Source organism: Sceloporus occidentalis, unplaced genomic scaffold, assembly GCF_023333645.1.
Source record: "Sceloporus occidentalis isolate IW3139 unplaced genomic scaffold, rSceOcc1.0.p SCAF_2, whole genome shotgun sequence".
In the NCBI taxonomy this organism is placed as follows: domain Eukaryota; kingdom Metazoa; phylum Chordata; class Lepidosauria; order Squamata; family Phrynosomatidae; genus Sceloporus; species Sceloporus occidentalis.
This window is the reverse complement of record NW_028316982.1, coordinates 250,619,618-250,647,270: the sequence shown is the minus strand read 5'-3', so window position 1 is coordinate 250,647,270 and position 27,653 is coordinate 250,619,618. Positions and strand designations below refer to the sequence as shown.

The following is a 27,653-nucleotide window of genomic DNA, read 5'->3' as shown; positions in this document are numbered from 1 at the left end:
TCAACTCTTATGTCTGCCATCCCCCTCAAGTTTCCCCATTCCCTCTGAGTTTAGCTACACTTCTCAGACAAGCAACAGTTGGGGAAGACCCCCCCACCACCACCAGCAATATATTGCTGTGTTCTATCGTTGCAGTATTGCACAAAGGCATGACTTGGAATGAGCAAACAGGACACATTAGCAATTGAAGAACACCTGCTCCTGCAAGAGATGAAGACTGCTAGAACTTATTTGTTGATAAGGACCAACATAGCTGCCAACATTTTTGGATTCTCCTTGAGGCCATGGGTGTTATAAAAGAGTGCCTTCACTTCAAAATATACCACTGTATATACCTCCTACCTGAACCCATGGAAATTTTGGACTCTCCTCCAGACTGCATGACCAAAGTCAAGGGTGGATTGTTAGAGTCCAACAACATCTTAGAGGACCAGAGGTTTCTCACTCCAATACAGATCATGCAAAGCTGGGTAACTTTGAATAAGACAGCTTTGTCTTTGGGAGATTTATGTATAAGAATCCCAGAAGGCATTCAGTTCGGCTTCCTCCCAAGTAACTGTATACAGTCAGCCTGCTCCTTATGCAGGGGATCCGTTCCTGGACACACACACACACACACACACGCATAAGGGGAATTGAGTGTATGCTAAAATCCCATTAAGTATAACGAGGCACGCTCCTGCGGTGCACCATGGCACACGTGCCCCATTGTTTCTATTGGGGCTTGCCTTCGGCATAAGCTCAAATCCGTGGAAGGCAAGCATGCAGATAGGGCAGGCCAACTGTACAAGCTTACAGAATTGGCTCTCTGTTGAAGCAGGGGAGATCCACATCTTTTTAAAATATAATATAGATTAAAATACATTATTCATTAGCTCTCACCCAGGAAAGCTTCTCATGGTGCAGAGTCCTAGCCAGCATAGCCAATGGTCAAGGATTTGACAAGATGAAATATCACAACATGTAGAACCTCCTTGGACAAGACTGAGAACCACTGGCTAATATAGGTGGGATACAGACCGCCCACAAAGGGCAGGCTTCCGCCGCCCTGGTTTGCTCCGCGAGGGAGCCACAGCAGACAAACCACGCAGCTCCATCGCAGAACAAAAAGAACCCACAAAAAGCGGGTTCTTCTTGTGGCACTTTTGTGATGCCGCAAGACGCCAATGACACACTTGCACCGTCACAAAGGCGCCGGGATGTGCAAATGCTACACATCCATTGCGTCAAAGTGGTGGCGCCCGTGTATACAGGGCACCGCCATTTTGACGCCCCCATCACGTGCTAGGGGTGAGGCCGGTATGGACACTATGTCTTCGGCCAACCCCTAGCACATGACGGGGCGGCGCAAAGGCCCATTTAAATCGGGCCATATATTAGTTTATACTTTCAGAGGGGAAACCACACCCAAAGATATAACTTCTATGCTCCTTCCTTACTTTCCTTCTTTTCTTTCTTTTCTGATGACAGCCAGAAGAAAGGAAGATACATTTCCAAACAGGAATTTCCAGGGCGCTATGTGTGGTGAGGTAAATCTGCACTAACAGGAGTCCTTGAAATTCATGCTTGGGAATATTACAGAAGAATATATACTTTATAAAATCAAGGCCTAAAATGTACTTGTACGTTTCAAGAAAAGGCATTCTTTAACAAGAGGACTCTTTATAAAGAACAAAAATGGGAATGAAACTCAACACTTTGGTGACCATCATCATAGAGTTTTCATTGGAAATTAAGGCAGACAAATATTATCAATTTCTTTTGAAATTTATTATTTAAAAGCTCATTTGTAGAAATTGTTCTATCTCTACATGCAAACTTCTACACTCTGTTTTACTGCAAGTGGTGTGTTAATGAGAAGTGTTCAGCTTCATTCATTCTATTTATGCACTAATTTGAAAGGCAACATAATAGAAATAAATATTATCTGAAACATGGCCAGTTTTAAGACAGAGTTTGGAGCCATCTCAGGCAACAGATGCTGGTAGAGAAGGCCTTCTGATCATTCCTCGCTGATAGAAAATTGTGTGTTCCAGGGATTATGTTATCATGCCCTGTTTCCAGAACATGGACATGGATTCTGACTCAGAGACAGAAGCAGTGGACACACAGAAACCTGCTGAAGAACCAGAGAAGGAAGAAGTTCCAGAACCACGCATATCAGAGACAGACCAGAGTGCAATACCAGTTCTGGCAGAGAGTTCTACCTATTCAGATACAGAAGACAACTTACCCCTATCTACTTTTGCCAAATGGAGACAACAAAAGGAGGGCTTGAGGAGGTCTCAGAGGATTTATAGGATGCAGTAATTAATTAAGCAGCTGCTGCTTTGAGCTGCTGATCTACAAATTCTCAGCCCTGCCCTTCAGGAGTTGTCAGAGATTATCTGATCTACCTGGCTCCCCATTGTGTCCCTGAGCTCTGTGCTTGACCTGGACTGTGTTTGTTGACTCTGGGTACTGTTTACCTGACTTGGATATTGATGAACTCTATTGCCAGACTGAAACCTTATGAATCAACTTTGTTTTGGACTTAAGGCTTTCATTTTACTGAGAAAACTAAGTGCTGAACTGTAAGCTGCTCTGTGACTTTGCTTGCTTGTTCTCTATCAGCTGCATAGCAATCAGCCTTTAGCTGGTTGCTTGGACTGTGTTTAGGACAGATTATCACCTCTGTTGATGTGAGATCTAACTGCCATTTTGTATGTGGAATGAGGAGTGTGGTGCCATCTTGCCATTTTGCCTCAGATGTCTTGGGACGGTATTGTTAGGACCCTATCCAGAACAGAAATTTGTCCTTGGACAAGGAGGGACCTTGCTGCCTTCCAGACTCGTCAAATCAGCAGAGGGAAAACTGTTAGTCTGGAAAATAAGTTTGCAAAGTGAGCTTGTAGCATCTTTGAGATTAACACAGCAGCCATACTCAGAACTAAAGCTAGAAACAATCATATCATGTGCCTCATAAAGATATTTCTAGAGCCTGAATGAGCCTGAGATGCATACCCCAACAGGCTACAACACTGACAATAAGAGAATACAGAGAAAAGGAGAGGAGTGCTAGGCTACCCAAGCCAAAGACTGACCCCTCTAGGCCTTTCACTTCTCAAGGACTTAACTTAGGCTCAAAGAGGTTATCTAGATCCCAAGGCATCAAAAACTCATAGACTTAAAATGATGCAGACTTTCTTCTTGACTTTACTTCGCAAATGAAAATTCAGGAAGGACTCATCCGTGCTTTCTACAAGTGCATTGATGACGTTGGATGTATCCTTCGAGCCTGTGCAATGGATTTTTCTGGTGGAGCGCAGCATGCACAGAACTGGCCTCACCCTTTAAACCAGAGGTTCAACTGCTGAGGCCTTGACAAGCATGGACAGTGGCAGGGAGGCCTTTGGGTTGTAGGTTTGATTAGAGTTTCCTTCTCTTATGGTTGACCTTACAGGGTTAGATAAGCACCATCTGCTCGGGTTTGGGATTAGTTTTCCTTCTCCTAGGATGGTTGCCATAAGGCTAGAGAGCCCATCCTGCCCTTTGGCACTCTTGGTCAGACTCTTCGGTTGTGACCTGTCTGGCATGGGAGGCCCTACCGGTGGCTATTATACCGCCAGCATAGCTCACAACATCATTAGGGTACTCAAGCCTCTCCCCCTCTCCAGTCAGAGCATAGCTGGAGGGGAATAGGAGGCCGGAAGATGACAGTTAAGGAGGGAGGAGCCTCTTCCTTCAGGCTATCCCCGGTGGAGCTGGGGCTATCTGATCACTCCCTCTCAGGTCGGAAGATGACAGTTAAGGAGGGAGGAGCCTCTTCCTTCAGGCTAGCCCTGGTGGAGCTGGGTCTGCCTGATCACTCCCTCTCAGGCCGGAAGATGACAGTTAAGGAGGGAGGAGCCTCTTCCTTCAGGCTAGCCCTGGTAGAGCTGGGTCTCCCTGATCACTCCCTCTTAGGCCAGAAGATGACAGTTAAGGAGGGAGGAGCCTCTTCCTTCAGGCTAGCCCTGGTGGAGCTGGGTCTCCCTGATCACTCCCTCTCAGGCCCGAAGATGACAGTTAAGGAGGGAGGAGCCTCTTCCTTCAGGCGAGCCCTGATGGAGCTGGGTCTGCCTGATCACTCCCTCTCAGGCCGAAAGATGACAGTTAAGGAGGGAGGAGCCTCTTTCTTCAGGCTATCCCTTGTGGAGCTGGGTCTGCCTGATCACTCCCTCTCAGGCCGAAAGATGACAGTTAAGGAGGGAGGAGCCTCTTTCTTCAGGCTAGCCCTGGTGGAGCTGGGTCTGCCTGATCACTCCCTCTCAGGCCAGAAGATGACAGTTAAGGAGGGAGGAGCGTCTTCCTTCAGGCTAGCTTGTAATTATAGTATTCCATCCTGCCCCCAGAAATGATTATCAAAAATACACACATCAATTTTAAAAGATTTTACATTTAAAATTACATTAAAATATTAGCTTTGTTAATCTGTTCTATCATAAAAACAAAAAACAGGAAAGGAGGCTGGTTTATTTTAAGGAATTCACATGTACACAACTGGTGGCTTGCTAGTTGTACAGTCAATAGGCATATCATTCTAAATCTTCTTTCTGGACTTAAAGGATGCTGTTGTATATAAAACTGTATTATGGCCCAGTAATAGACATATAAAACTCCACAACTATAGTTTCTGCGTTGAGATATTATCCAAGTCAATTTTATCTCCTAAAGAGACAATATCACTAAATTGTAGAAATTGTCAATTTAAGCTTGTTTCACTTCACAGAAGACCAATTGTGCCTCCTTCTGGTTTTACCTACCACAGTTACATCTGTGAGCAGAAAATTTTGCAATGAAATTTGCCACAGCCTTAAAATAGACCCTTACAACAAAAGGAGAATGACGTCACCAGCCAGATGAAATTAAGCCTTCTTTATTGAACCCCTGAACAGAGAGGTATTACCAAAATGCAAAAGCTACTTTGTAATACTCTACAGTTCAAGCTTGGTTGCTGGTAATTTCTCGTAAGTGTCAGTAGGTTCATTTCATGCTACGTGTATCGATCTTCCCAAAATAGCTGGGAAAGTTTTTTTAAAAAATTGGACAAAGCTCTTACAGAAATTATCCCTAACCTTCTTTTAAAAAAAAACCAATGCACTTACAGCAGCAGATCACAAAATGTATAAGTAGGACGCCGATTTAGTTGAATTGTTAGAGTTATTGAAAGAAAGAAGAAACAATAATGCTGACATAATTGTCTATCAGATATCAGAACCCTTTATTATTTAAACTAAGAATACAGCATTGAGAAAAGGCTAAGGCTAAAATGGGTTTGAAGTGTCAACAAAAATTAAACAAAGGGCAAGAGAAGAGGAATAGCAAAAGGTTCAACTGCTCAGTTATGGAAGCAAAGCCACTGACAGATAACTTTATAAGCTGCCAATCATTTCATTTCTTCAGGGATAAAATAGCGTCCTAAAATATCTCTCTGTCAGACAGACACCTAGGATGAAGGGAAGGAGAATTCATATGAGGTTGCTAGGAAAATTCTAATATTCACTTCTACTATAGAAACCACCATGGTTGCCTAGAAACCAACAGCCACATTTTCCTACCTCACAATAGGTCTCCATTAAACAGAACCTGGAGCCCTTGTAATCAGCAGCAAAAGATTGACCGGCGAAAAGAAGATGAGGTGCATAGAATTATCCTAATCCGAGCATCTTTGAGAAGAGAGAGCATCTCTTGTGTGTCTGTGTGTCTGATGGGCCTTGTTCTTAGCACTAGGAACATTATATATAGTAGATGTCATTTAACATGAAGTTATGCCAGTCTTCTCCAATCTCATGCTCTTCAAGTGTTTTGAGGTTCCGTCAACCCAGCCAGGAGAAACAATGGTTAGGAATTCTTGGACAACAGCCAGGAATTCTTCCAAAAGATCAGGAAGGCACTTAAATGGGAGAAGATGACCTGACTACAGTGGTCACTCCACATTCGCTGGGGTTAGGTGTGAAGGACCCCTGTGAATGTGGAAAAACCTCAAATTAAAAATTTTTTTCACCTGGGAGACCATCTCTCTAGGAATCTCCAGATCCTCCAGTGCAACTCTGTGGTCAAGATCTGCCAGAGGCTGATCATACAGTCATGCTGAAGGACCTACAAATGTCTAGAGAAGTGTTTTCTCTAGGAACTTCTAGGTTCTCTGGCACAACTCTATGGTCAACTTCTGGCAGAGTAGGGTTGGAGGACCTAGAGATTCCTAAAGGGAACATATTAATCAAAACTGCAGATAATCAAATCCACAAAAGTCAAAGCCGGAAATGTAAAGACCCAACTTATTAAGATGAACACATGTGATGGCATATTCCCTACTTTTGAGCAATTCAGAAACATGCTATAACTAATGGTGGGATAGTTGAAATAGTTGAAAACAAAAGTGAATGAAGGCTAAGAAATTATTGTTGAAATCACACGAAGCTTGTCATAAACATTTGGCTACTACCTAGTACAGGAGGGAAGAGGGGCACACGCACATAGAAAATTTTTAAGAGGCAAACACATAGAGAATCCCTAGAAAATCAAATCAATGCCCACACAAATTGTCGGCTGTGCCTCCAAGTCTGCCACCTGGCATTTTCAGACAGAGGGAGCGAGTGAAGTCACAAAAGTGTGAACATACCTACAGGCATCACTGCACACACAATGTGCAAGACAAGACAAATGTTTCTCCACTTTATCAGTAACAATGGTTCAGTCACTGTGAAAAAAAAATTAGGCTGCTATATTAACAGATTGAATTTTTTTGAGAGGAAGGCTACTATATTGGATTTGATATCCTTACAGTAGTATTTGTCAGGGTATGCCAGTTTTGATTAAGTTGTGACTGGATGAAAGTGTAGCAAAGTGGCAGGTGAAGTCCATGATGCACTGGTAATCAGTCATGAAATCAGCCGATTAGGTCAGGTGGTTGTGATAGCCAATTAGCAGAGTATAACTGCTTTAGGAATCTCCTTGGTGTTTTGAGAGCCTACTGTTCTCTATGGTGGTCCAGGAGCCTGTTGCTTTTCATGTCTCTGGGAAGTAAGTTTTCTCTCCTTGTTATGGAGTTTTAGTACTGCTAGTATGCAAGGTGTTATGCTATGATGATTTATTCTTTGCATTGTACATATTTGTATCTAGCCACATTGCTTAATTTTTGCTCTGTCCTTTTTGCCTTATACTCTGCTGAGTAAAGCTCTATTTTTGTTGACTCCATGACTCTGTTGTGATGTTTTGCAATACACCCTAACAGTATTGTCCTAAAAGGTGCCTCAGCAATGGGAGGAGAGAGTAACTATATACTCTGGTTATGTAATTTTAAAATATATATTTATTAAGTTTACAAGTCCTTACACTAATTTGAGGAGATACAGACAGCTTAGCCATATAGTGAGCAATAATTGTTGTCTTGTGGAAAATGGAAAACTAAAGTCATTACAAGATAGACAATAGTTATTTCATGAAGATAGCATAGTTATTTCATGAAGATAGCATACAGTCCATAAAACATCTATCACTTTAATGGGGCTCAAGAAGGAGGAGAAATAATTAAATCTCACAGCTTACTTTTGGAACAAGAACATTTGATTTCTGCAAATAAAAGCTAACTCTGGTGGGTTACAAACCACCGCTTTGCGGCGGTCTCCCGGCGCTGCTCTTTGCTGCGCAAGGGAACCGCTGCTTGCAAACCGTGCAACTCCCTCGCGGAGCAAAAAAGGAGCTCCAAAATGGAGCTCCTTCTTGCGGTGCGGCTATGACGCCGTGAAACGCCACTGGCGCACTCGCAGCGTCATAGCCGCCGCAACACGTGAGGAAGCACAGCGTCCGCTACGTAAAAATGGCGGCGGCTGTCTGGAACGGCCGCCGTCATTTTTTACATGCAGAGCGCATATTAGGGTTAGGGAGGTGCGGAAGCACCGCACCTCCCTAACCCTAGTACGCGCTCCACGCGTACTTTAATGGCGGTGTGTAACCCGCCTCTGCATTCCTTTTCCTATTATACAGAAGTTATGTTGCACTTTTTCATACTTTGTATAGTAGTATAAACTACTGAGAATATTGAAGGATGAAATGGGATGAATCCACACTGCAGAAATAAAGCAGTGTGGCTCCACTTTAACAGCCATGGTGCTATCTTACAGAATCCTGGAATTGGAGGGTGAGGCACCAGAGCTCTCTGACAGACCAAGTTGAATACTTCACCAAACTACAGATTCCAGGATTCCACAGGATCAAGCCATGACAGTTAAAATGGTGTCAAATTGCTCTATTTCTGCAGCATATCACAAACGGTTCTGCGGTCTCCCATTGGCTCCATTACCCAGTCAGGCACCATCCGAGTGCTTCAAATCAAATTGCCCCAAGAATGACATTCTCCTAATCACAGTGTCACAAAAGAGTACATCTGAGCATCTGAATGGCTCCTCAGCAGCTTGATGCAGCTTAGTGTCTGTTCAGCTTATCTGAAATAGTTTTTTAAACCTTACAGTCTATCAATACCTATGTGTCTACAAGAGACCTATAAGTCATTTCAAGTCTTCCCATGTGAAAGCATTTTAGCAGCTAGGAGCAAAAATGTAAGCCTTTTGCTACAAAGTTTGGTTCCTTTGGCCTCTTAATTGGTTAAATGACCCATCATGTCCTTCAGGACAAAGGAGAGTTAAAAAGAAACAACTCTGTACATGTTTCCTGCTGCTACATCACTACTCAATCCGCCCTCATTCATGCTGTGTAACTGTAGTTAACCATTTGCACTAAAATATACAAAATCCTATCATATCCTGTGTAGAGGTGAGTGGGTGCATATTCCTTTCCCCTGAAGATCCTGCCTTAGTACTGCTATGTATAGCTAGGCTTGTTGTTGTTGTGCACCTTCATGTCATTTCCAACTTATAGCAATTTCTATGATGGGAATTTCTTGGCAATATTTGTTCAGAGGAAGTTTGCCCATTGCCTTCTCCTGATACTGAGAGCATGCAACTTGACCAAGGTCACCTAGTGGATTTTATGGCCAAGCTGGAAATCGAACATGAGTCTCCAGAGTTGTAGTCCAACACTCAAACCACGACACCGTTCTGGCTACGCTATCTATGCATTATTACTGTATTTTCTGGCTCTCGCAGTGTATTTCTAAAAGGAGGGTTTTGTTTGTAAATATCTCTCTACTTCCTCCCATCTCTTTGTCAATAAAATCCATCTCCTTATTTTGATGTTTGAGAGCTGTCACGGGACCCCTTCACATTACACAGTGTTAATACTCTGATACCATTTGAACTGTCAAGGCTGCATCTGATGGAAACCTGGAATTAGGAGAGGTGCTAGAGATCTTGGGTTAGAAATTCTAAATATCCTCCCCTAAACTACAAACTCCAGGATTCCATAGGATGGAACCAAACAGTTATAGTGGAATCATACTGCTGTAATTGTGTAGTGTGGAGAGGCCTCTTGTACTAAGTCCAACCTTAGCCATTTAGTCCCATACTACTGTTTCCAGTTTTATATCTAAAAACAGACAAACTGCTGTATAAGGATATTTCCCCAAATGATAAGACAACGGCACAAAAAAAAATGGACGGGATATTGAAAGGTTGAGCTCTGCCTATGGTCTAAATAGAATTTACCCCTCTACTTCCAAGTTCAGTTTTTCATATGCTCCTTGAATTTTCTTTCTGTCGCCAGGTTGTGATTAGGATGACTTTGATACATATTGTATGGGGGGGGGGGGGGGATTATCTGTAGAAGTATGCTTTGCCTCCTGCTCTGAAAATTTTCAGTTACCAGTCACAAGCTTTGGAAGCAACCTTTTCTTGAAATCCCTGCAGGCTAAGTTCCACGTGCTTTGTAAGGGTATAGTGTGTGCTGTAATATTTCTTAATGACTGCATTTACATGCCAGTTAATATTAGGCATATATGCACACACAGGGTTTTTTGAATATCTTTATCTATGCCTTTGTTTCTAATTACTGTCCTCCCTCTTGTAATAGTCCCTGAAGAAAGCTATACAAATATTTCTTGGTTGAAATGTACTATATATCTAAGCCTCCAAAACAGCAGATACTACTTTGGCCCTTGCTTTCAAAATCAATTACACAGGATAAATTTAGATTTCTCTAGGTCAAGGAGAGAGGACACACAGGGCAGTCTCTTCTTAACAACCTAGTGGTTGATAGAAACCCCAGTTAGTGGTAGGGACAATCTTGATGTTAGAAAGAAGCCTCAACCACTGGAATTCTTATTCTAGAACTCCCTTGATTTCTGAGATAATTTCACTAAACTGCTCATAGATTTTCTGTATTTGCAATCATAGAAGTAAGATGTTGCCTTTTAAAAAGAAAACATGAAAGCTAGAATTCTTAGGAAAATAGAAACCAGAGTCCTTATTCTGCTTTTTTGTTTTCATACTTATCTTATGCTTTTGATAACATCCTGGGAAAGATGGGTTCTGCAGGTTGTCAGCCCCTTTAGAAATAGGGTGTATATATGTACCTTCAAGACACTTATTGTCTTATGGTGACCCCATAAATTTCACAGGGTTTTCTTACTCAGAAGTGATTTGCCAATGCCTTCCTCTAAAATATAGCCGACATCTGGTACTTCTTGGCAGTTCCTTATCCAAATAGTATCTAGGCCTGACTCTACTTAACTTCCAAGATTAGATGGGATCTGGTTCCTTCAGGATATTTAAAGATGAGGGTACCAAAATACAGTGAAACATTGTAAGGCTTGCTATGTAACAAGATGTGCCAAAATGCAAAACAACCAATCAGTAGGACAACAGGATAATGAGGGGAAACACATATTTTCAAAAATCTATTTTAAAACTAATCAGCTTTACCGTCAGGGGTAAAGCAGGTGGTGGTGCAAGACCATTATTAGAAAAACAATATGAAGGTGATCTTTGTTAAGGCAATTCCACATGAAGTGCTCTGCGTGGTTGGTAGTATCTGCTTGCACAGTTAGATCTGACAGCAAACTGCTGAGTCTTCTGTTACAGAGATCCTTCCCTATGTCATCTTTCTCAGCGGGTGCACACAGTTATAACTTTCATTTAAGAGAGAACCTTGCTTAAAAGCAGCCCTCAACACAGGAGAGAGGAGGCAGGAGTAAGTCTATATGGGAGGAAGATGACCTGAAGCAATATGGATGGCAGGAAAAAACAGGCTAGTCTACAGATCTTTGGATGATTTGCAGGAGATTGGCAAGAGCTCCTGGTTTCTAATAATTCCAACAATAGCAAGTAAAATTACAAATAACATCAAAACATCTTTCTGCTATGGCTGGCCTTATGCTAATTTGCTCATCTATAAGCCTTAAGGTTCTTCCCCTGTAAAATATAGGGTTGCCTCTTTATTTTAAATCTGGGTCTACCAGCCCCTAGCTACTAGTCTACATTGTACTCTCGCTGATGGGTTTTAGGATTCTCATTAAAAAACAAAATAAAATAGAAATAAACAAAAGCTGCTCTCCCCTGGTTGACAACATAGATCCCCAGTTCAAAACATTTCACAAAAGATGGAGCCTTAGCTTTTCAGTAGCACTAGGAAGATTTTGAAAAACAAAATTATAAAAACTTGATCCAGAGGAAGCACCAGCATGATATGAGATTTGCAATATGAGTCTTTTACAGAATGATGGGAATCTTAATAACCAGAGACAAAAGAAATAAACTAGGACAAATGCCAGTTCTTGATACAATAGTTTTCTGATTCTTATTTTTTTGCAGGAGAGATAATAAAGGTGTCCCCTAACTGAGGCCTGATACAGACTGGCATTATGCACCCACCTGGGGCTGATTTTAGGGCTTGGGAGAGCGGAGCGTCCTCACATTCCCGAGCCCTAGCGCACTGTCCGGGCGCCATCATGGCTTGCCCCCATCCACACAGGGGATGCCATGATGACGTACACGTGGCGCAGTATCCAAATGGTGCCGCGCCATATGTACGTTATCGGTGCGCACAAGGGCTCCAATGGTGCCCTGAGTACACCCTAAAATGAACCCACCAGGAGCGAGGTCTTTTAAGGGCTCCCAGAGTCCACACCATTTGGTTGCAGCAGCCTCCGTCAGGGGCAGAAAGGGGTGGTGTCTCGCCGCCCCTTTCTCCCCATCTGTTGAGCCCCTAAGTTAAAATGTGTTCTCATTCTGCTAAAATCCACATTCACTACCCACTGATACCTGCTGCCACAAATCATTCAGAAACAGACTGGTTGGGGCATAGATAGGCAGGTAGACAATTACACAACCATAAATATGGGCAGGTTTCATGTTCAGTTAATTCTGACATAAGCAGCCTATGATCTTCCTGATACTGTTCAACCAGAGTTCCCATCATCCTTCAGCACTGGCTATGCTAACTAGGGCTCACAGAAGTGGCAGTCCACCAACACTTAGAGACATGTGGTTCATCCCTGAGTTAAATGGATCAATTGGAGATGGTTGGAAAGACCTTTCCTGAGATCTTATAGAGGCACTGCCAGCCAGAGTAAACAACTTTAGACTAGAAGGATAAATAGCTTCACCTGACATAACTTCCAATGATCCCAAGCTAGAGGTGATAATCAAGTGGCTCTCCAGATGGTGAAGGACTGTTACTTCCAGTTTCACCATCAGTTAATATTGATGAAGAAAGGTCAGAGATTATGACTGCCAGAATGAAAACTAGAGATGGTTCCTGTAACCTTAGAATGTTGTGTAGAATATAGTGTTACAGCAGGTGGTGGTATTATTATTATCATCATCATCATCATTATTTATATCAGTCTAACTGGGACTCAAGACTGCTTACACATTTAAAAAATTACATTCCAAAACATACAAAAAGTCAATATTAAAACCAAATTAAACTATTAACCATATTAAAATGTATATTCTATAAAGATTTTAAAAGTTAAACAATACAATTTAAAACAATACAGCATTTACAGCCCTTTGTTAAAAGCCTTCAATTCTGAAAGTCCATTGGGTGAAACAACAGCAACTCCCTCCTTAGGGAAGCAATCTAGCCTCCCTAGGGAAGGATTTCCAAAATGTAGGGGCAACCACTCATAAGGCCCTTTCCTGTGTTGATCTGGTTGTGTGACATGCAAAACATGCTGAAATTCTTTCTTGTACACAACCATTAAAGATACAGGGGCCCTTTCCAGCTTTCACTCTGGCAATCCTATTAGAGGTTGACTTTAAAGCCTAAGTAAGATACAGTCATGCTTAATAAAAATTATCCTCAAGAAGGAAAAAATTAGAAGCTCTTAGGAATCTCAAAGAAAAGCAGATTACACATTTCCAGAAAATTTTGACCCTACCACTGACTCATTGGTCCTTTCTGTTAATAACAATAACAGTATGAAATGCAAGGGGCAGATTGAACATGAATAGTTTTCACTTGACACTTGCTCGATCATTTTCCATTATACCTTTAATGATTAGCTAAAATATATCAGATATACTTCCGTGATTTGTTATATGGTTGTTGTATGTTGCTGCTAGCTAGATTTTCCAAAACTGCTATAAATAATAAGGTATATTTTCACTTTGGTATCGATTGTCCTTGGACAGAGAATCGGGATATAAATAAAGATTTTATTTTATTTTATAGAATGCTAGAAATCTCGACCAGAATGTCATTAAATAAGCTGCTGATTTTATTTCATTAGTGCCTTCATTCTTGAACCCAAAGAAGAAAGGCAAAGTGTTTCCCCAACACTATGCTAGTTTGGGCTTCTGGGATATGCCATTCAACAACATCTGAAGGATTACATGATGCTCCTATCTGTCCTAAGCAATCCAATGGAAAGGGGCTTTTGCACACAAGAAGTTTCAAGTTTAGTCCTCAGCATCACCATTTAAAACATACATGGAGAACTATGTGAGACATTTAGCCTGTCAGAGAGCTCTGGTGCCACAACAAATGATTCCTAGAATTCTACAGCACTGAGCCATGACAGTTAAAGCGGTGTCAAACTGGTTTATTTCTGTAGTGTGGATGCATCTTAAGAAAACATCTAATCCATTTAGGTAGTTTGGGGGGGTAGACTCTGCAAAGCCTGGGTTGAAAGGCAAAAAACATCCCAATCATAAAGTGCAAAAGCTAGCATTATCAATTCTACTTCCTGTGCACAGATCGAAGTATAGAATTGCTTTGTTCTTCACAAATCTGAGAGTTTGCGGGCACAAAGTATATGGAATTGCCTAAGACTCCTCATAGGAAGAAACAGATACAATGAGTACAATATAGATAAAATTGTATAACTTAAGGCCCACTGAAAGAATACAGATTTAAAAGGGTTTTCTGTACATCAAGCCCTAGTCTTACACAGTTGCCATTTCCTTTTTTTATTTTTCTTGCAAGACTCTTGTGTTAAGAGGCTCACAACAGACAAAAATGTACCAAGTGAAGCTCCTCCATCCATTACATTTAGTGGGTGGGAAAAGGTAGACTTTTTATCAAACATCCTATTTGCTGCCTGTCAAAATCAAAGATGCCCTGTCTGTAAATAAAGGCAAGACCCATACATCTGTTAAAGAATTGCATACACACAAAGAAATGCACACAATGGCACATCTTTTTCAGCTAGCTTGGATCTATATCACACATGATTATGGGGCTCTTAGCAAGTTACATAATCTCCCTTTTCACTTGCAAGGCAACTCTTGTTCTTTCTGAATTCTTTGCACAAGCTGGAGTTGAGTTAAAGCCATTGTTCTTCCAACAAGGCTGGCAGGCAGTTTATACATCTCTAGAGACACCATATGGAGGCTGTGAATATAACAGCAATACCTAGCCAATCAGTTTAAGAAGCCACTGTTTTCCAGGCCTGTTTTACGCTTGGCATTTTCCAAGTACTGAGATTATGGACCAGCAGGGAACAGCATGCATGTTCATGCAACACATGGACATCTGAATAATGAAATCTGCTCTGGTGCAAAAGGCATACATTTAGAATTAAATAATTATGAGCCCAGATATTTCAGTGTCAAAACCACAGAGAGCCTTCCCACACCAAATCCACACCTGCTTACCCCAAGACATTTTCATTTCAACACTTTAATGAGAGAGGGTGTCATTTCGTTGCTGCTACACAAACTGGGGAAAAGATATCCTAGCTGTTTTTGTTTGTTTGTTTTTTGCAAATCAGCAAGAGTTTAATCCAGGGTGTGCCCAATAACTCTACACAGTTATAGTACTACATTCCATTTTAACCGCCATAGCATAGTACCTCTAAAACGAAAATATGGGGACGAGGAGGTCACAAGTCTCTCGTATGCAGAAAGGGAAAAAATACCATACTGTGATCTAAACTGCATCATCCATTGCCACTGTTTATTTTTTTTTATTTATGTCCCACTTCTCTCCTTCCAAAGGATCCAAGGCAGTACTAGTGACCAAACAATAACATTTATTTATATACAGTAGTTATTTTTTAAGGCAGTTCCATTTGTAAATAAGAGAGACCTGTGTTCTGTGACTGGATACTTCAATCACTTCATAAAACTGGTTTCTCATACATTTCTGATATATGGTCTACATGTTCTTCATTTAAACTGGTGGTTCTCCAACTCATACTTCTCACAACCACTGACTGCAAAAGGTTCCACAATCAGAAGATCAGTAACAGCAGACAAGCTTCCCTGAAAGACTCTTTGGGCTCGCAACACTGTCTCTTTTCAAGAAGAATCCAAAATGGATTTCCATTCCCTTGCCCCACCTGTTTTGTTAAACACAGAGTTCTTAACCTATGGGACATGGACACATGCCACGGACAGGCTTTCAGGAGATCCAAAAACCAGGTATAAGGGGGAAATGGGTTGTTTTCTTCCATCTTGTTCCTATTATTTTGAAATCTCTGGACAGGTGCATTTTTTTCTGGATAAAAGGTACATAGGTTTCTTCATATTCTTAAAGGGGCCCATTACTCTCTTGGAAGAGTCAAAAACCATGGTTTGAGAAAGGCTGGCCAAAGATAGTTTGCCACCTGAATTAAAAGACAAGATGGCATCCCTTTCTTATTCACTGTAGACATGGCAGATTGTGCCAGAGAGCTGCATAAGTTTAGTAAATGCCTGAGTTAACTTTGAATAAGTTAGTATCAGTTGACAGCAGTGCCAAGGCAGGTTTTCAGACCCCTTGGCCTTCTTGCTTGCTGGTGTGCCTGCTCTTTTCTTTTCTTTTTTTCTTTCTCTCTCTCACTCCTTCCTTCTACCATCTCATATCCTCCCTTCCTGATGAAGAAGGCAAAAAGAAAAAAGGGGGTGTTGAAGCATTTCTGCTCAGCCAGCCAGCCTTTGCTTTGGCTCTTGTCAAGTGGCTGCTTCACTACAGCCTTTGCAGATCCCTTCTGAAGACACTGTGATTCTCGGCGGTGTGTGTGTGTGTGTGGGGGGGGGGGGGTATCTGCAGACCACAGGTTAAGTACCTCTGATCTAGACAATCCTTGCTATAATAATCTACCTTCCTACAAGGTTCTTGAGAGGTGTTTAGCCACTCTTTACTTTTCTATCTGTGACAAGAGAATAATAACACTTGTCAGCCTCAATAATGAAACAACAGCAATAAACTTCTGAAGTGTTCATTTGCTTTCATGGCTGAAGGTCATACTGAAAACCTGAATTGCAGACAAGTCAAGTAGGGCTGTTAAAATAAAATCTGAGGGCATTACATACACATTAGGAACCAGGATCCCAAATCCCTGATCTAATGAGGTGATACAATTCAGGAAGAGGTCTACATGCCAAGATAACCTCATAAGGCCCCCTGGACCCAGCTCTCCAAGAGCCCACAAGAGCCAACACTCCCCTAAGAAATCTAACTATTTACCTATTTACATCCTGCCTTTCTCCCAATATAAAAAGGGATACAAGCAAAATCACATACAGTTAAAAACATATGAAAAGCTAAGATTAAAATAATATTAATCTCCTTGTAGAATTAAAACCATATAAAATGTTCCTTTAAGTATAGTTTAAAAACAGTACAGCACTAAAACAGAAAACCCATTATATAATACTATCAGTTCACAAGTGCCAGCTGGAATAGGAAAGTCTGAACTCAGAAAAGGACTCTGACTAAAAGCACTATAATCTGCCTCAGCTCCATTCCACTCTGAGGCTGGTAAAATAGGTTTGGCTCCCTTTAAGAGATTACACCTTTGGTAGTATGGAGGTGAAGCTAAACAGGCTCAAGAAGGTCAACGTAAAACTCAGATCGGTTCTCAGCTCTGTTGGAGCAATTTACAGATATCCTTGACTGGCTGCTGGACCTGCTGCGACAAATCTGAGATATGGACCATTCAATTTTGATTCCCTGTGAACTGGGGTGGGGTGAGGGCTAACCTGACCACTGACAAGTCCTGGACTTGCAGCAGACTTTGCAACCACAAATGCATCAGGTTTCCAGAGCCAAGCTGTGTAATAAGCACTAGGTAGCCCCACAGCCTGTGGCCTGGAATGTTGATCTTTTAGGAAGAGTTCTTTGCTTTGGTTTTCCAGCTTCTATAATGTAATTTTCTACATTATAAATGCAGATACATGAGTCAAGATTATTTTTAAGAACAAGAAATAACATGCAAAATGGAGAAGGCATCTGAGGAAAAATACCTTTTCCAAGATGGGCACATATTTTTAGAGAATGAGCTAGGAAGATTTCTACAGATCTGGCTGTGGTTGACAACTGACAGCATTAGAAAAGGATGTGAATGTCTCAAAGGCACTACTAAATGATGTAACCAGGAAGCTAACTAGGGATCAGCTGAATATAGACATGTCTTTGTTTAAAAACTTCTGAAAATGAAGCCCTTATCTCCAAGGCTTTTTATATCCACACAGTCCTTGCACTCTTTCTCCTTGCTCTCTGCCTAGCTGGAAATTTTTAAGTAGCATTCACACTGGGAGAATGGTGAAGGTGGATTAGAGAAACACAGACTTTGAGTGCTAGGTTGCAGTGTGTATCTACCATGAAAATGGAATAAACAAAACTTGAACAGAAAAAAAAGCCAAATTCTATTCTAGCCAATCCTATTGTAGTCTTGTGTGCCTGCCTATAACAGACAGGGTAAACAGCATGCTCCCTTACTGAGCATGCATGAACAGCAAAACTGAGAGAAAGGGGAGAGCAGATAAATACTGGTTGCTCATCTGCATTGGCTAATAATAATAATAATAATAATAATAATAATAATTTGTATACCGCCCTATGGGAAACCAATTCGGGCGGTTGACAACAGTAAAATATAAAATCATTTACATAGCTTTTTTAATTTGCCAAATTTTTCACCATCACCCTAATAGTCTATGCTAGTTATTTACAATTAGGACACCAATACACAAAACACATTACAAAACAATCAGGAATAAATACATGGCCAGATGCAAAGGCTATCCATGTGCTAACTAACAATTCAGGAGACGGCCCATAAGTAAATAGGGAAATTGTATTCCATTACAAAATTGCAGAAAATAAATTGACTGAATAGGAGTTCAAGAACATTTTTTGATGTGAGTTATATCTCACAGGTACACTAAGTAATGAATAAAAGTGTTGGCCTCATCTGAAGAGTCGTCACATTTATTTTGATTTAACTACCAAACACATGACAAAATCTAAGTGGAATTTATAAGTAGTTAAACAGGAACACATCCCTTCCTCATGTTAAGAGCTACTGACGGGTGAAGGGAGGAACCAACTTCAAAAAGAGTTGTGATTCCTCATGTTGGTCTATGGTAAAAATTCAGGACCCTGGACAGGTAATTTGGAATCTGAATTGAGATCTAGCATGAGCAAGCCTATTACTTTCAGCTTGCAGTGTAGATCCCCAGAACTAACCAGAATCCACAAAGCCACTGTAATACCATATTGAAAGCAAACTGCACCCTAGCTCCCTCTTTCCCAGAATTTTGAGATAATAGCAGTGTGTTAGACAACAGATAGTTGTGAGAAATAATCTGCTTTATCTAATGTTGCAAAAACCTCCTAGTTGGCCAAATTCCCAGAAGCTAGTTTTACAGACCCTCAGTGTTTTAGAATGCAACATTTGTCAATTGCAGATCTGTACTCTTTTTGCTGATCAGAATGCTACTTCTATCCATTTAATTGTCAATAAACTTATTTTCGCTCATGTGTAACTGATCCCAATGAGCTCATACTGATCTAAAGTTATAACTTTGCTACATCCAAGTTATATCAATAAAGAGGTCCGTCTTGTAAATGACAAGCATCTGGTGCATCCATGCTTCTCTTGGGAGGCACCCACCAATCAATGATTCTTTATTCATGGATAAGCATCCATGACTTGAAAATACAGTCAGCACTCAAGGAAGGCCACATGCTAGATGGATGGACTCTATTAAGGCAGTGATAGGTATGGGGTTTCAGGAATTGAGCAGAACAGTGGATGGCAGGGGGTCGTGGAGATGTCTCATCTATAGGGTCACCATGAGTCGAGATCGACTCAAGGGCAGTTAACAACAGCAACAAATAAATTCCACATAGCAAAACTCAGTTTTGCCATTTTATGTAAGGGACACCATTTACTACTCCATTGTATTTAATGGGACTTGAGAACCCATGGATATTGATATTCACTGTGGGTTCTGGAACTAAACCCCAGCAGATATAAAGGGCCCATTGTACTGAGTTGTGAGTATGTATCTTCCTTGGCTGGTTCAGGGCTCACCCGTTCTACTACATCCAGAAGGAACCTGGTAGGCTTCTGGTATTCCAGAATCTGCCCAGCACCATCTTGAGTGAACTTGAGTGATGAGTCACAAGTCATCACTCTATTTTTTCTAAATAAATTAGAATCTAATTGCTCAATTTAGAATTGAATTCTATTCTCTGAGTTCAAAGCTTTTTATTCACTGAGTAAAAAAAATAAAGTTCAATTTGTTCACCGACCATATTGTATGTGGTTCAATTTGTGGTTCAAAAATTAGAAATTAGACATCTTCATCTTCAAATGTGGTATTATTTTTATAGGGGGTGTGAACATTACTCAAACATTTCTTAGTGGTGGGGCACATACATGGTTGGGAACCACCGTCCTATACCTTCTTCTAAGCCTCATTCCTATACTATACTGAAAGTAATCCCTGCTATCTCCAGTGAGTGAATGGAGATAGGCAGGATTCACTTCTTGGCTTTCCTCCATGTTGAGAAGAAGCAAACCAAGAATCCAGACCAGAATTGGGTGGGTGGGGTGTGGCTTGACAGATCCAATCACAGCCCAAGAAGCATGACGTTAGGCCATTTTTTATCTTTTTCAGAGTGGGAGAGAAAATAAATATGGGGCGGGCATATATGACCCACCCTGTGTGTGCTTCGGCCACCCCTACTTTATATTACATCTCAAACCTGTCAAAGTTGCCCACTCCTGTACTGAAGCCACAAAATTCAGTGCTGGCTTCACCCATCACAAGCCTTTCTCAGTCAGGACACAATGGTGCGTTACAGAGCGCCCAAAACGGGCACTCTGCCGCCGGCGCCGGTTGCTGTGTCCGGGAACCACAGCGGTCAAACCGCGCGGTTCCCAGATGCGACAAAAAGCAGCTTCTTTTTGCGCCCCGCAAGTGGCACCGCAAGTGGCCAATGGCGCACTCACGACGTCACTTCTGTCACGGGACATGCAGACGCTAGGCGTCCGCAACGTCAAAATGGCGGTGCCCATGAAGAATGGGTGCCGCCATTTTGTACATCCCCAGGATGTACTAGGGTTAGGGGCGTGCGTAAAGGACGCCCTTTCCTAACCCTAGTACGTCCTGGTGACGTACTTTACGCCTGTGCGGAACAGGCCTATGTGGCAAGATTCAACACTCCTCCAAGCAGGAGCCTCCTTCTTTGGAGGTTTTTAAACAAAGGCTGGATGGCCATCTGTTGGGGGTGCTTTGACTGCGAATTCCTGCATGGCAGGTGGTTGTGCTGGGGACTGGATGGCCCTTGAAGTCTCTTCCAACTCTATGATTCTATTATTTTAAGCACTTTTACCTCCAATATTTAAAAAAATGAGATTATTCAGTAGAGTGAACAGGATTAGAGAGGGTATACCCACAACCCAGATTTAGCCCACAGGGTCAAAGGATCTCAGCTTTAAAAAGAAAGGCACAGGCCTCCTGTCCATCTCTACCCTTCTCTCCGAATAACCAGTGTCAACCTTCGTAACAGTTAGTGATAGAATATAAGAAAAGCACTTTTAGATAACAAGATTTCTAGCCCAGGACCCATGGAGAAGCAGGGAGCGGGGGGGAAAACTTCAATGCCAGTACATTTTAAAAAGAAAGCAACTGAATAAAACAACTGCTTTATTATTTATAAAGCCTTCGTAAGCATAGCTCCCTGCAGAAATTCAACTGGTAATAGAGTTACTTTTTAGAAATTCTCAGATTGAATTAAAAATGCAACAGGTGGGACTGGGATGGCTCCAGGGCAAAGAAAAGGCAAAGGCTTTCTTCCTCCTTTTATAAACTTACTTTAAGACCTGTGCTGTTTTTTTATTTTCTGAGCTGTCAGTGAATTTTTGAAATTATAAATGATCAGAGTGCTCAAACAGCATCACATACAGATTCTGCTGTTCTGAAGCACCAGGAGAAGGCCTAGTTCACCATCTCAAAGTAACCAGGAAATAAACTAGTGTACTACGAACAGGTTTAGCCCAGTTAAGCATTAACTTATAGGGCAGGAGTGGGCAAAGTGTGGTTCATGAACCCCACTTTTTTTGGCCTGTGAAGTTCCCATCAGTCCCAAAAGTGCCCCATTTTTTATTTTCGGTGAATTTTGGGGAAATTTATTTATTTATGTGAATCCACCCCCACATGCAAATATGAAAAGGCCCCCCAGAACCCCCAAAGATCAGGTGTTCCTATGAACCAGCAAAAGCACTACATTCCTAGAATCCCACAGCATAAGCTATGTGCCTCTCATCAACGTCTGTTAATCATTTCTTCTTTGACCTATCCCCTCCTGCTGCCCTAAATATCTTCTCAATGTTGGCTCCCTCATCTTCTTAACTATCCTTGCCTTGACTCAACAGCCCTTCTTGAGTACTTTTAGTAAGTGCTTCTGCTTCCAAAAAGAGAGAAATGTAAACATCAAGTTAAAAGCCTTTAGCTAGCCTAACATTTCGACTAAGATGTCCTTCCATCATTAGGCCTTGCAGTTACCAGCTGCAGGAATAATGTGCATCCAAGTTTCCTTGAGACCCCACAGTTTATCTGGACTCTAAACAAATGAGGAAGAAAAAGTGGCAAATAAAATTAGCAAGGGAAAAATAAACATTACCCCAGCTCCTAGACTTAGAGAGATTATTTCATCCTCAAAAGCAGAATGTGTATCAATGTGAGGTGGGATTCCTGTAACATAAAGAAAAAGATGCTTAAGTAAAGAACAGCAAATGAAATGTGTTTTCAAACTTCAGTTCACAATCAGTTCTATGCTTGTATATTCACAGACATAGATACTCCTGCCATTCCCTTCAGCTCTTCAAGCCAAAACTTTATTCAAAAACCAAGTTGTGAGAAACTGCTAACATCTGAACAAAACTTACAAGGGTTAGGATGGGAAATGCACAGCCATCCAGCTGGACTGTAACTCTCATAATCCCCTACTGTTGGACATGACTAATGGGAGCTGCAGCCCAGCAGCATCTGGATACTTACATTTTCTACACCCTTGGTTTCAGATGTGATTTATATCTTACAGTGGGCATCCTTTTTCACCCCAAAAACAGTCCTTCCTATTTCTCCATAATGTCTAATAATGCATGTTTCCTCTCCCTCTTCACTACTGACTACATAAGAGATGGGGAGCATACAGTTATGTTTTTAACTTTTATATGTTTATCGAATCTTATACAGTTTTTAGTTAGTTGGTTCTAATTGGTTTTTTTTTAATTATTGTAAAATGTTTAAATGTTTTTATTTGTGAGCCGCCTTGGGGCCCTTCCTGGGAGAAATGAAATACGTAAATATGCAGTCCTCCAGATGTTGCTTCAGCTCCCAACATTCCTCACCATTGGGTATGATAGCTGGGGCTGATGAGAGATGCAGTCCAACAACACCTGGAGGGTCACATGTTTCCACCCCTGGACTAAACCTTACAGAGGGTAAGGAAGAAAAAACTGTAACTCAGTAACAGAACACATATTTTATACACAGAATACTTTGCATCTCCAGTAAGGGCTAGAAAAGATATTAGGTTCTGCAAACCATTTCCTGTCAGTGTAAACAATACTCATCAAGATGGATTCCATGGTCTAAGTGGTTATAAGGCAGTTTCCTGTTCTCCTAACAAGATGTAAGACTGCAGTTTTCAGAGTCAGATGGATGGATATCTGCTAGAGACATGGGCTTACTGAATACAGGTAAGTAACTGTCACTTCCCTAAATCCTATTACACCTCTACTTAATCAAGACTCTTTTTTTAGGCTGACTTCACATCCTGGATCGGTCATGTTAAGGTTCTCGATCAGACACAGGTACATACCCTGTCCAGGTTCATACTGATTTACAGTCAATTGATCAGGAATCTCTTTAATGTATCCCATCTTCAGGCATTTCGCAAGAAGCGTGTTACAGATATCTGGGAGACCTGGCATTTCAAGCAAAAAATGTGAGACATTTTTCTAGTACTCTCTCCCCCTCCCAGTGTGTTGTGGTGAAATTTGGAAAACAGAAATTGAACATCAATATCTTAATATTAATTAATATACCACAAACAATAACCATTACAGAGCACAACCTAAATCCAACTAGAGTAGACCTATTGAGTCAATGGGATTTACATAAATGCTTGCTTATCATTCAGCAATTGATTCACTGAGCCTACTCTGAACAGAAACAGCAGTTGGATTTAGACAAGTATCATTCACCTTTATATACATGTTTTTCACCAGTGTGGTACAGTGGTTATAGTGTTGGAGTAGGACAAAGTAAACCTAAACTAAACTCCCAACTCAGCCATGAAGTTCACTGGGTCATCTTGGACTTGACATTCTCTCATTGGACTAACTGATGCCAAAAGGGTGTGTTGAAAATTAAAATGTAGGAAGTGAGAAAGAAAAATATGCCACCATGAGCTTCCTGAAGGAAAATCCTGATATATACTGAATAAATAAAGAATTTTTAAATAAATTAAAATTGCATGATGGCTAACTAGACAACTTATTTTATAGCAATCTCCTATATATAAATTATAAATAAGTATGTTTCCATATCTCAAGCATACTAACAACTTTTCACAATTTTGCATATTTCTCTCATATAATTAAACACATTGCACTTCACAGACTTCTATACTGTAGAAGCCAGCATATCAGAATGTTCATTTAACTTTTCCAGTTGTCTTTTTCACGTAACTTGGGAACATGAGTGCAAATTTCATTTATATATAAAGGATACTTAAAAACACAGAGAGACAGTCCCAACTAGTCCAGCATCCTGTTTTCCATCTACTATAACCTTTGCTGGTTTCTCGAAGCCAACAAATGGGACATGAGTGCAGTAGGACCCTCTTGTTCATGGCTCCCAGGAACCGGCATACAGAGATGACAGCATTTCTAATATCAGAAGTTCTGTGACTAGAAACCATTGATACCACTATCCTCCACTAAGCACCTTTTAAAGCCATCTACTTTGGTGGCTGTCACTATAACTTATGGTAGTCAGTTCCATAATTTAACAATAAATTGTGTGCAGAAATACTTCATTTTAACAATCCTGAAACTCCTATCAATTGGCGTCATTGGATGATCCCAAATTCTGGGATTAAAAGAGAAAGTAAAACTTTTCCCTATCCACTTTTCTCATATCATGTACAATTTTATACAGTTGTATCATGTCCCACATTTAACTTTCTTTTTTTTCTAAAATAAAAAAGATCAAATCTTGTAATCTCTCTTCAAAAAGAGTTGTGTCAGACCCTTGACCACAGCTTGTCTGCACTCCTATACCTCCTACTTACATGGAATTAAATTCCCTTGAAATCGATGGGATTCAGTACTGAGTCAATATTTTTATTTATTTATTTTAGAGGTATATTATTTTTCATTGTTTTTTTTAAACCTTGCACTCTTACAGTCAATGAGGCCATATTGTATAACTGCATTTTCATAGTTAGGCCAAAAAAAAAGTTCCACTGATTTCAATGGGACTCCTGAATAAGCATGCAAAGGACTACAGCCTGTTACCAAACTGGTGCAGATATTACAAATGACACAAAGGACATTTTGAATACTCACCTCCAGGTAATGGACTATCTCGATCAACATTGTTGTTATCATATCGAAATTCATATCCAAAATGTTTTACCCTCCTGTGTTTTAAAGACTTCTGAGCTGTAAAATCGAAAGGAAGCGGGAACAGAACAATGTTTTTTCAAAGATTTATGAAGAAATAAACTCAGTGTATATTGTAGGCTGGTGCAGTGTAATGGTTAAGATTCTAAGCTCCATATCAATAAGGCCCTGGCTTGAATCTTACCTCTGCCTTGGAGAAATCATACACTCTCAACCTCAGAGGAAGCCAATAATCTTGCCAAGAAAATCATGTGATATGTTTGCCTTAGGGTCCCTATAAATCAGAAATGACTCAAAGGGACACAGCAACAAAGAGCAAATTAAGCTTGAACTGTTCCTAGAAGCCAAGATAACTACTCTGAGACTGTCACATTTTGGATATATCATGAGAAGACATGACTTTCTAGAAAAGACAATAATGCCTGCTAGAAGGTAGTTGAAAAAGAATAGGTGGATAGACTCAATTATGACTCTCAACCTTCAAGAACTGAGCAGGACTGTTGATAATAAGGTGGCATGGAGGTCTCTCATATATAGGGTCACCATAAGTCAAAGTGGATTTGATGACAATTAACAATAATTATAATATATGTATCAATATATTACTAGCATTACTAATAATATATTAGCAGTATGGATATATTTTAGTATACATTAACCATTATTAGTAAGCTGTTGCTGCTGCTGCTGCTGCCGCCATCACCACCACCACTATTATTGTTGTTGTTGTTGTGTGCCTTGAAGTCATTTCCGATTTATGGTGAACTTAAAGCAAACTTATCATGGGGTTTTCTTGGCAGGTTTCTTCAGAGGAGGTTTGCCACTGCCATCCTCTGAGGATGAGAGAGTGTACCTTGCCCCAGGTCACCCAGTGGATTTCCATGTCCAAGCCTGGATTTGAACCCTAGTCTCCCAGTGTCCTAATCCAATGCTCAAACCACTACACCATCCTGGCTCTCATTAGTAAGCTACACTTTGTTGAAGCTGTAAATCTAGGGAATTCTGCAGGCTTAATGCAGCATGCTTGGAGTAAAATTCTCTCCCTTCTCCTCTACAGGACCTTTCACACTACAGAATTATAGCACTATGATTCCACTGTAACTACCATAGATGCATCTTATGGAATTTTCAAAGCTTGTGGTTTAATGAGGCCCTAAAGCTCTGCGGCAGGCAGTTGAAGTGGAATTGTAGCGCTAAGACTATGTAGTGTCACAGGGCCCCAAAGTGATCCTTTAAGTGACGGAACCCTAATCTCTCAGGGTTTTCTGGAGTTGAGAGTGTGTAGACTGGCCAAGGTCACCAGTGGGTCTCCATGTCCAAGCGGGTGATCAAACCCTGGTCTCCAAAGTCATAGTCCAGCGATCAGAACATTACACCACGCTGGCTCTCACATACTGTTCCAAGAAAAGGACTCTCCTGGACCTAAAATGGCCCAGAGAGAGCCAAAGACATGGTGAACATAGTTTTCATGCCCTCTAGAAAGCAACTGGGCATGTGGCTGCATAAAATATTTTACCTCTGTGAAGCCATATGTAGCCCATGAAATGTACTGCAGGGTTGCCAGAATGAAAAGCAGAGATGACAATGGTTTAGGAGAGGGAATTTCAGCAAGTGTTGTTTTTTACCTGGTTGCAAGGCAAGTAACACCTAGTGAAATTCCCTCTTCTACATAGCCATTAAAGGTACAGGCATTATCTCCAGTTTCCATTCTGGCAACCCTAACTTTAAACACTTTCCACCACAAGAAGAGTGAGAAACTGGACTCTGAGGCTCACACAAACATGGCCCCGTTACAAATGGGCCTAAAAGTGTGCGCTCTGCACGTGCTAGGGTTAGAAAGGGGCATCCTTTCCGGACGCCCCCAACCCTAGCACGCGCGGAGCACACACAAAATGGCGGCGGCCGTTCCACACGGCTGCCGCCATTACGACGTCACGACTGCGCCGCCTCTATACGGGGCAGCGCGGACATGACATCATCACGCCGTGCCAGGGCGCATAGTGCACCCCTTCCCCAGCCACAAAAGGAACTCCGAAACGGAGCTCCTTTTGCCATTTGCGTCGCTGGGCACAGCCTTCAGACGGCTGCGCCCAGTGACACAGAGGAGAAATGGGCCAAGCGGCCCCTTTCTCCTCCTCCCCGCCACCGCAGGGTGTCCTTGGGGCTTGAAGCCCCAAGGACACCCCTTTCCAGGCTGCGGGGAAAGGGCCTTTTGCCACTTCCCTGCAGCCTGGAAAGCGGCAGATCAGGGCCTCAGCGGCTGCTGCTCTAGCCACTGAGGCCCTGATCCGGCTGAGAAAGGGGTGGATGCAGACCACCGCTTTTCGGCGGTCTGTAACTCGCCTAAGTGATGGCTATACTCCTGATGTCTGCTACT

The 27,653-nt window shown here is 41.4% G+C and overlaps 1 protein-coding gene across 3 annotated transcripts in view; it reads right to left on the bottom strand.

Annotated features, from left to right (window-relative positions):
• Nucleotides 1-27,653, bottom strand: part of ALKBH8 (alkB homolog 8, tRNA methyltransferase) — a 90,811-nt gene that overhangs the window by 50,897 nt on the left and 12,261 nt on the right. For 2 of the 3 annotated variants that reach the window (XM_089508236.1, XM_089508238.1), the window contains 3 exons: nt 25,220-25,315; nt 23,467-23,571; nt 22,264-22,334 (listed from right to left, as the gene is read on the bottom strand). In XM_089508236.1, the coding sequence (XP_089364362.1) occupies nt 22,264-22,334; nt 23,467-23,571; nt 25,220-25,315 (272 nt within the window). The remainder of the gene's footprint in view (nt 1-22,263; nt 22,335-23,466; nt 23,572-25,219; nt 25,316-27,653) is intronic. The other variant, XM_089508237.1, reaches the window with a different exon arrangement.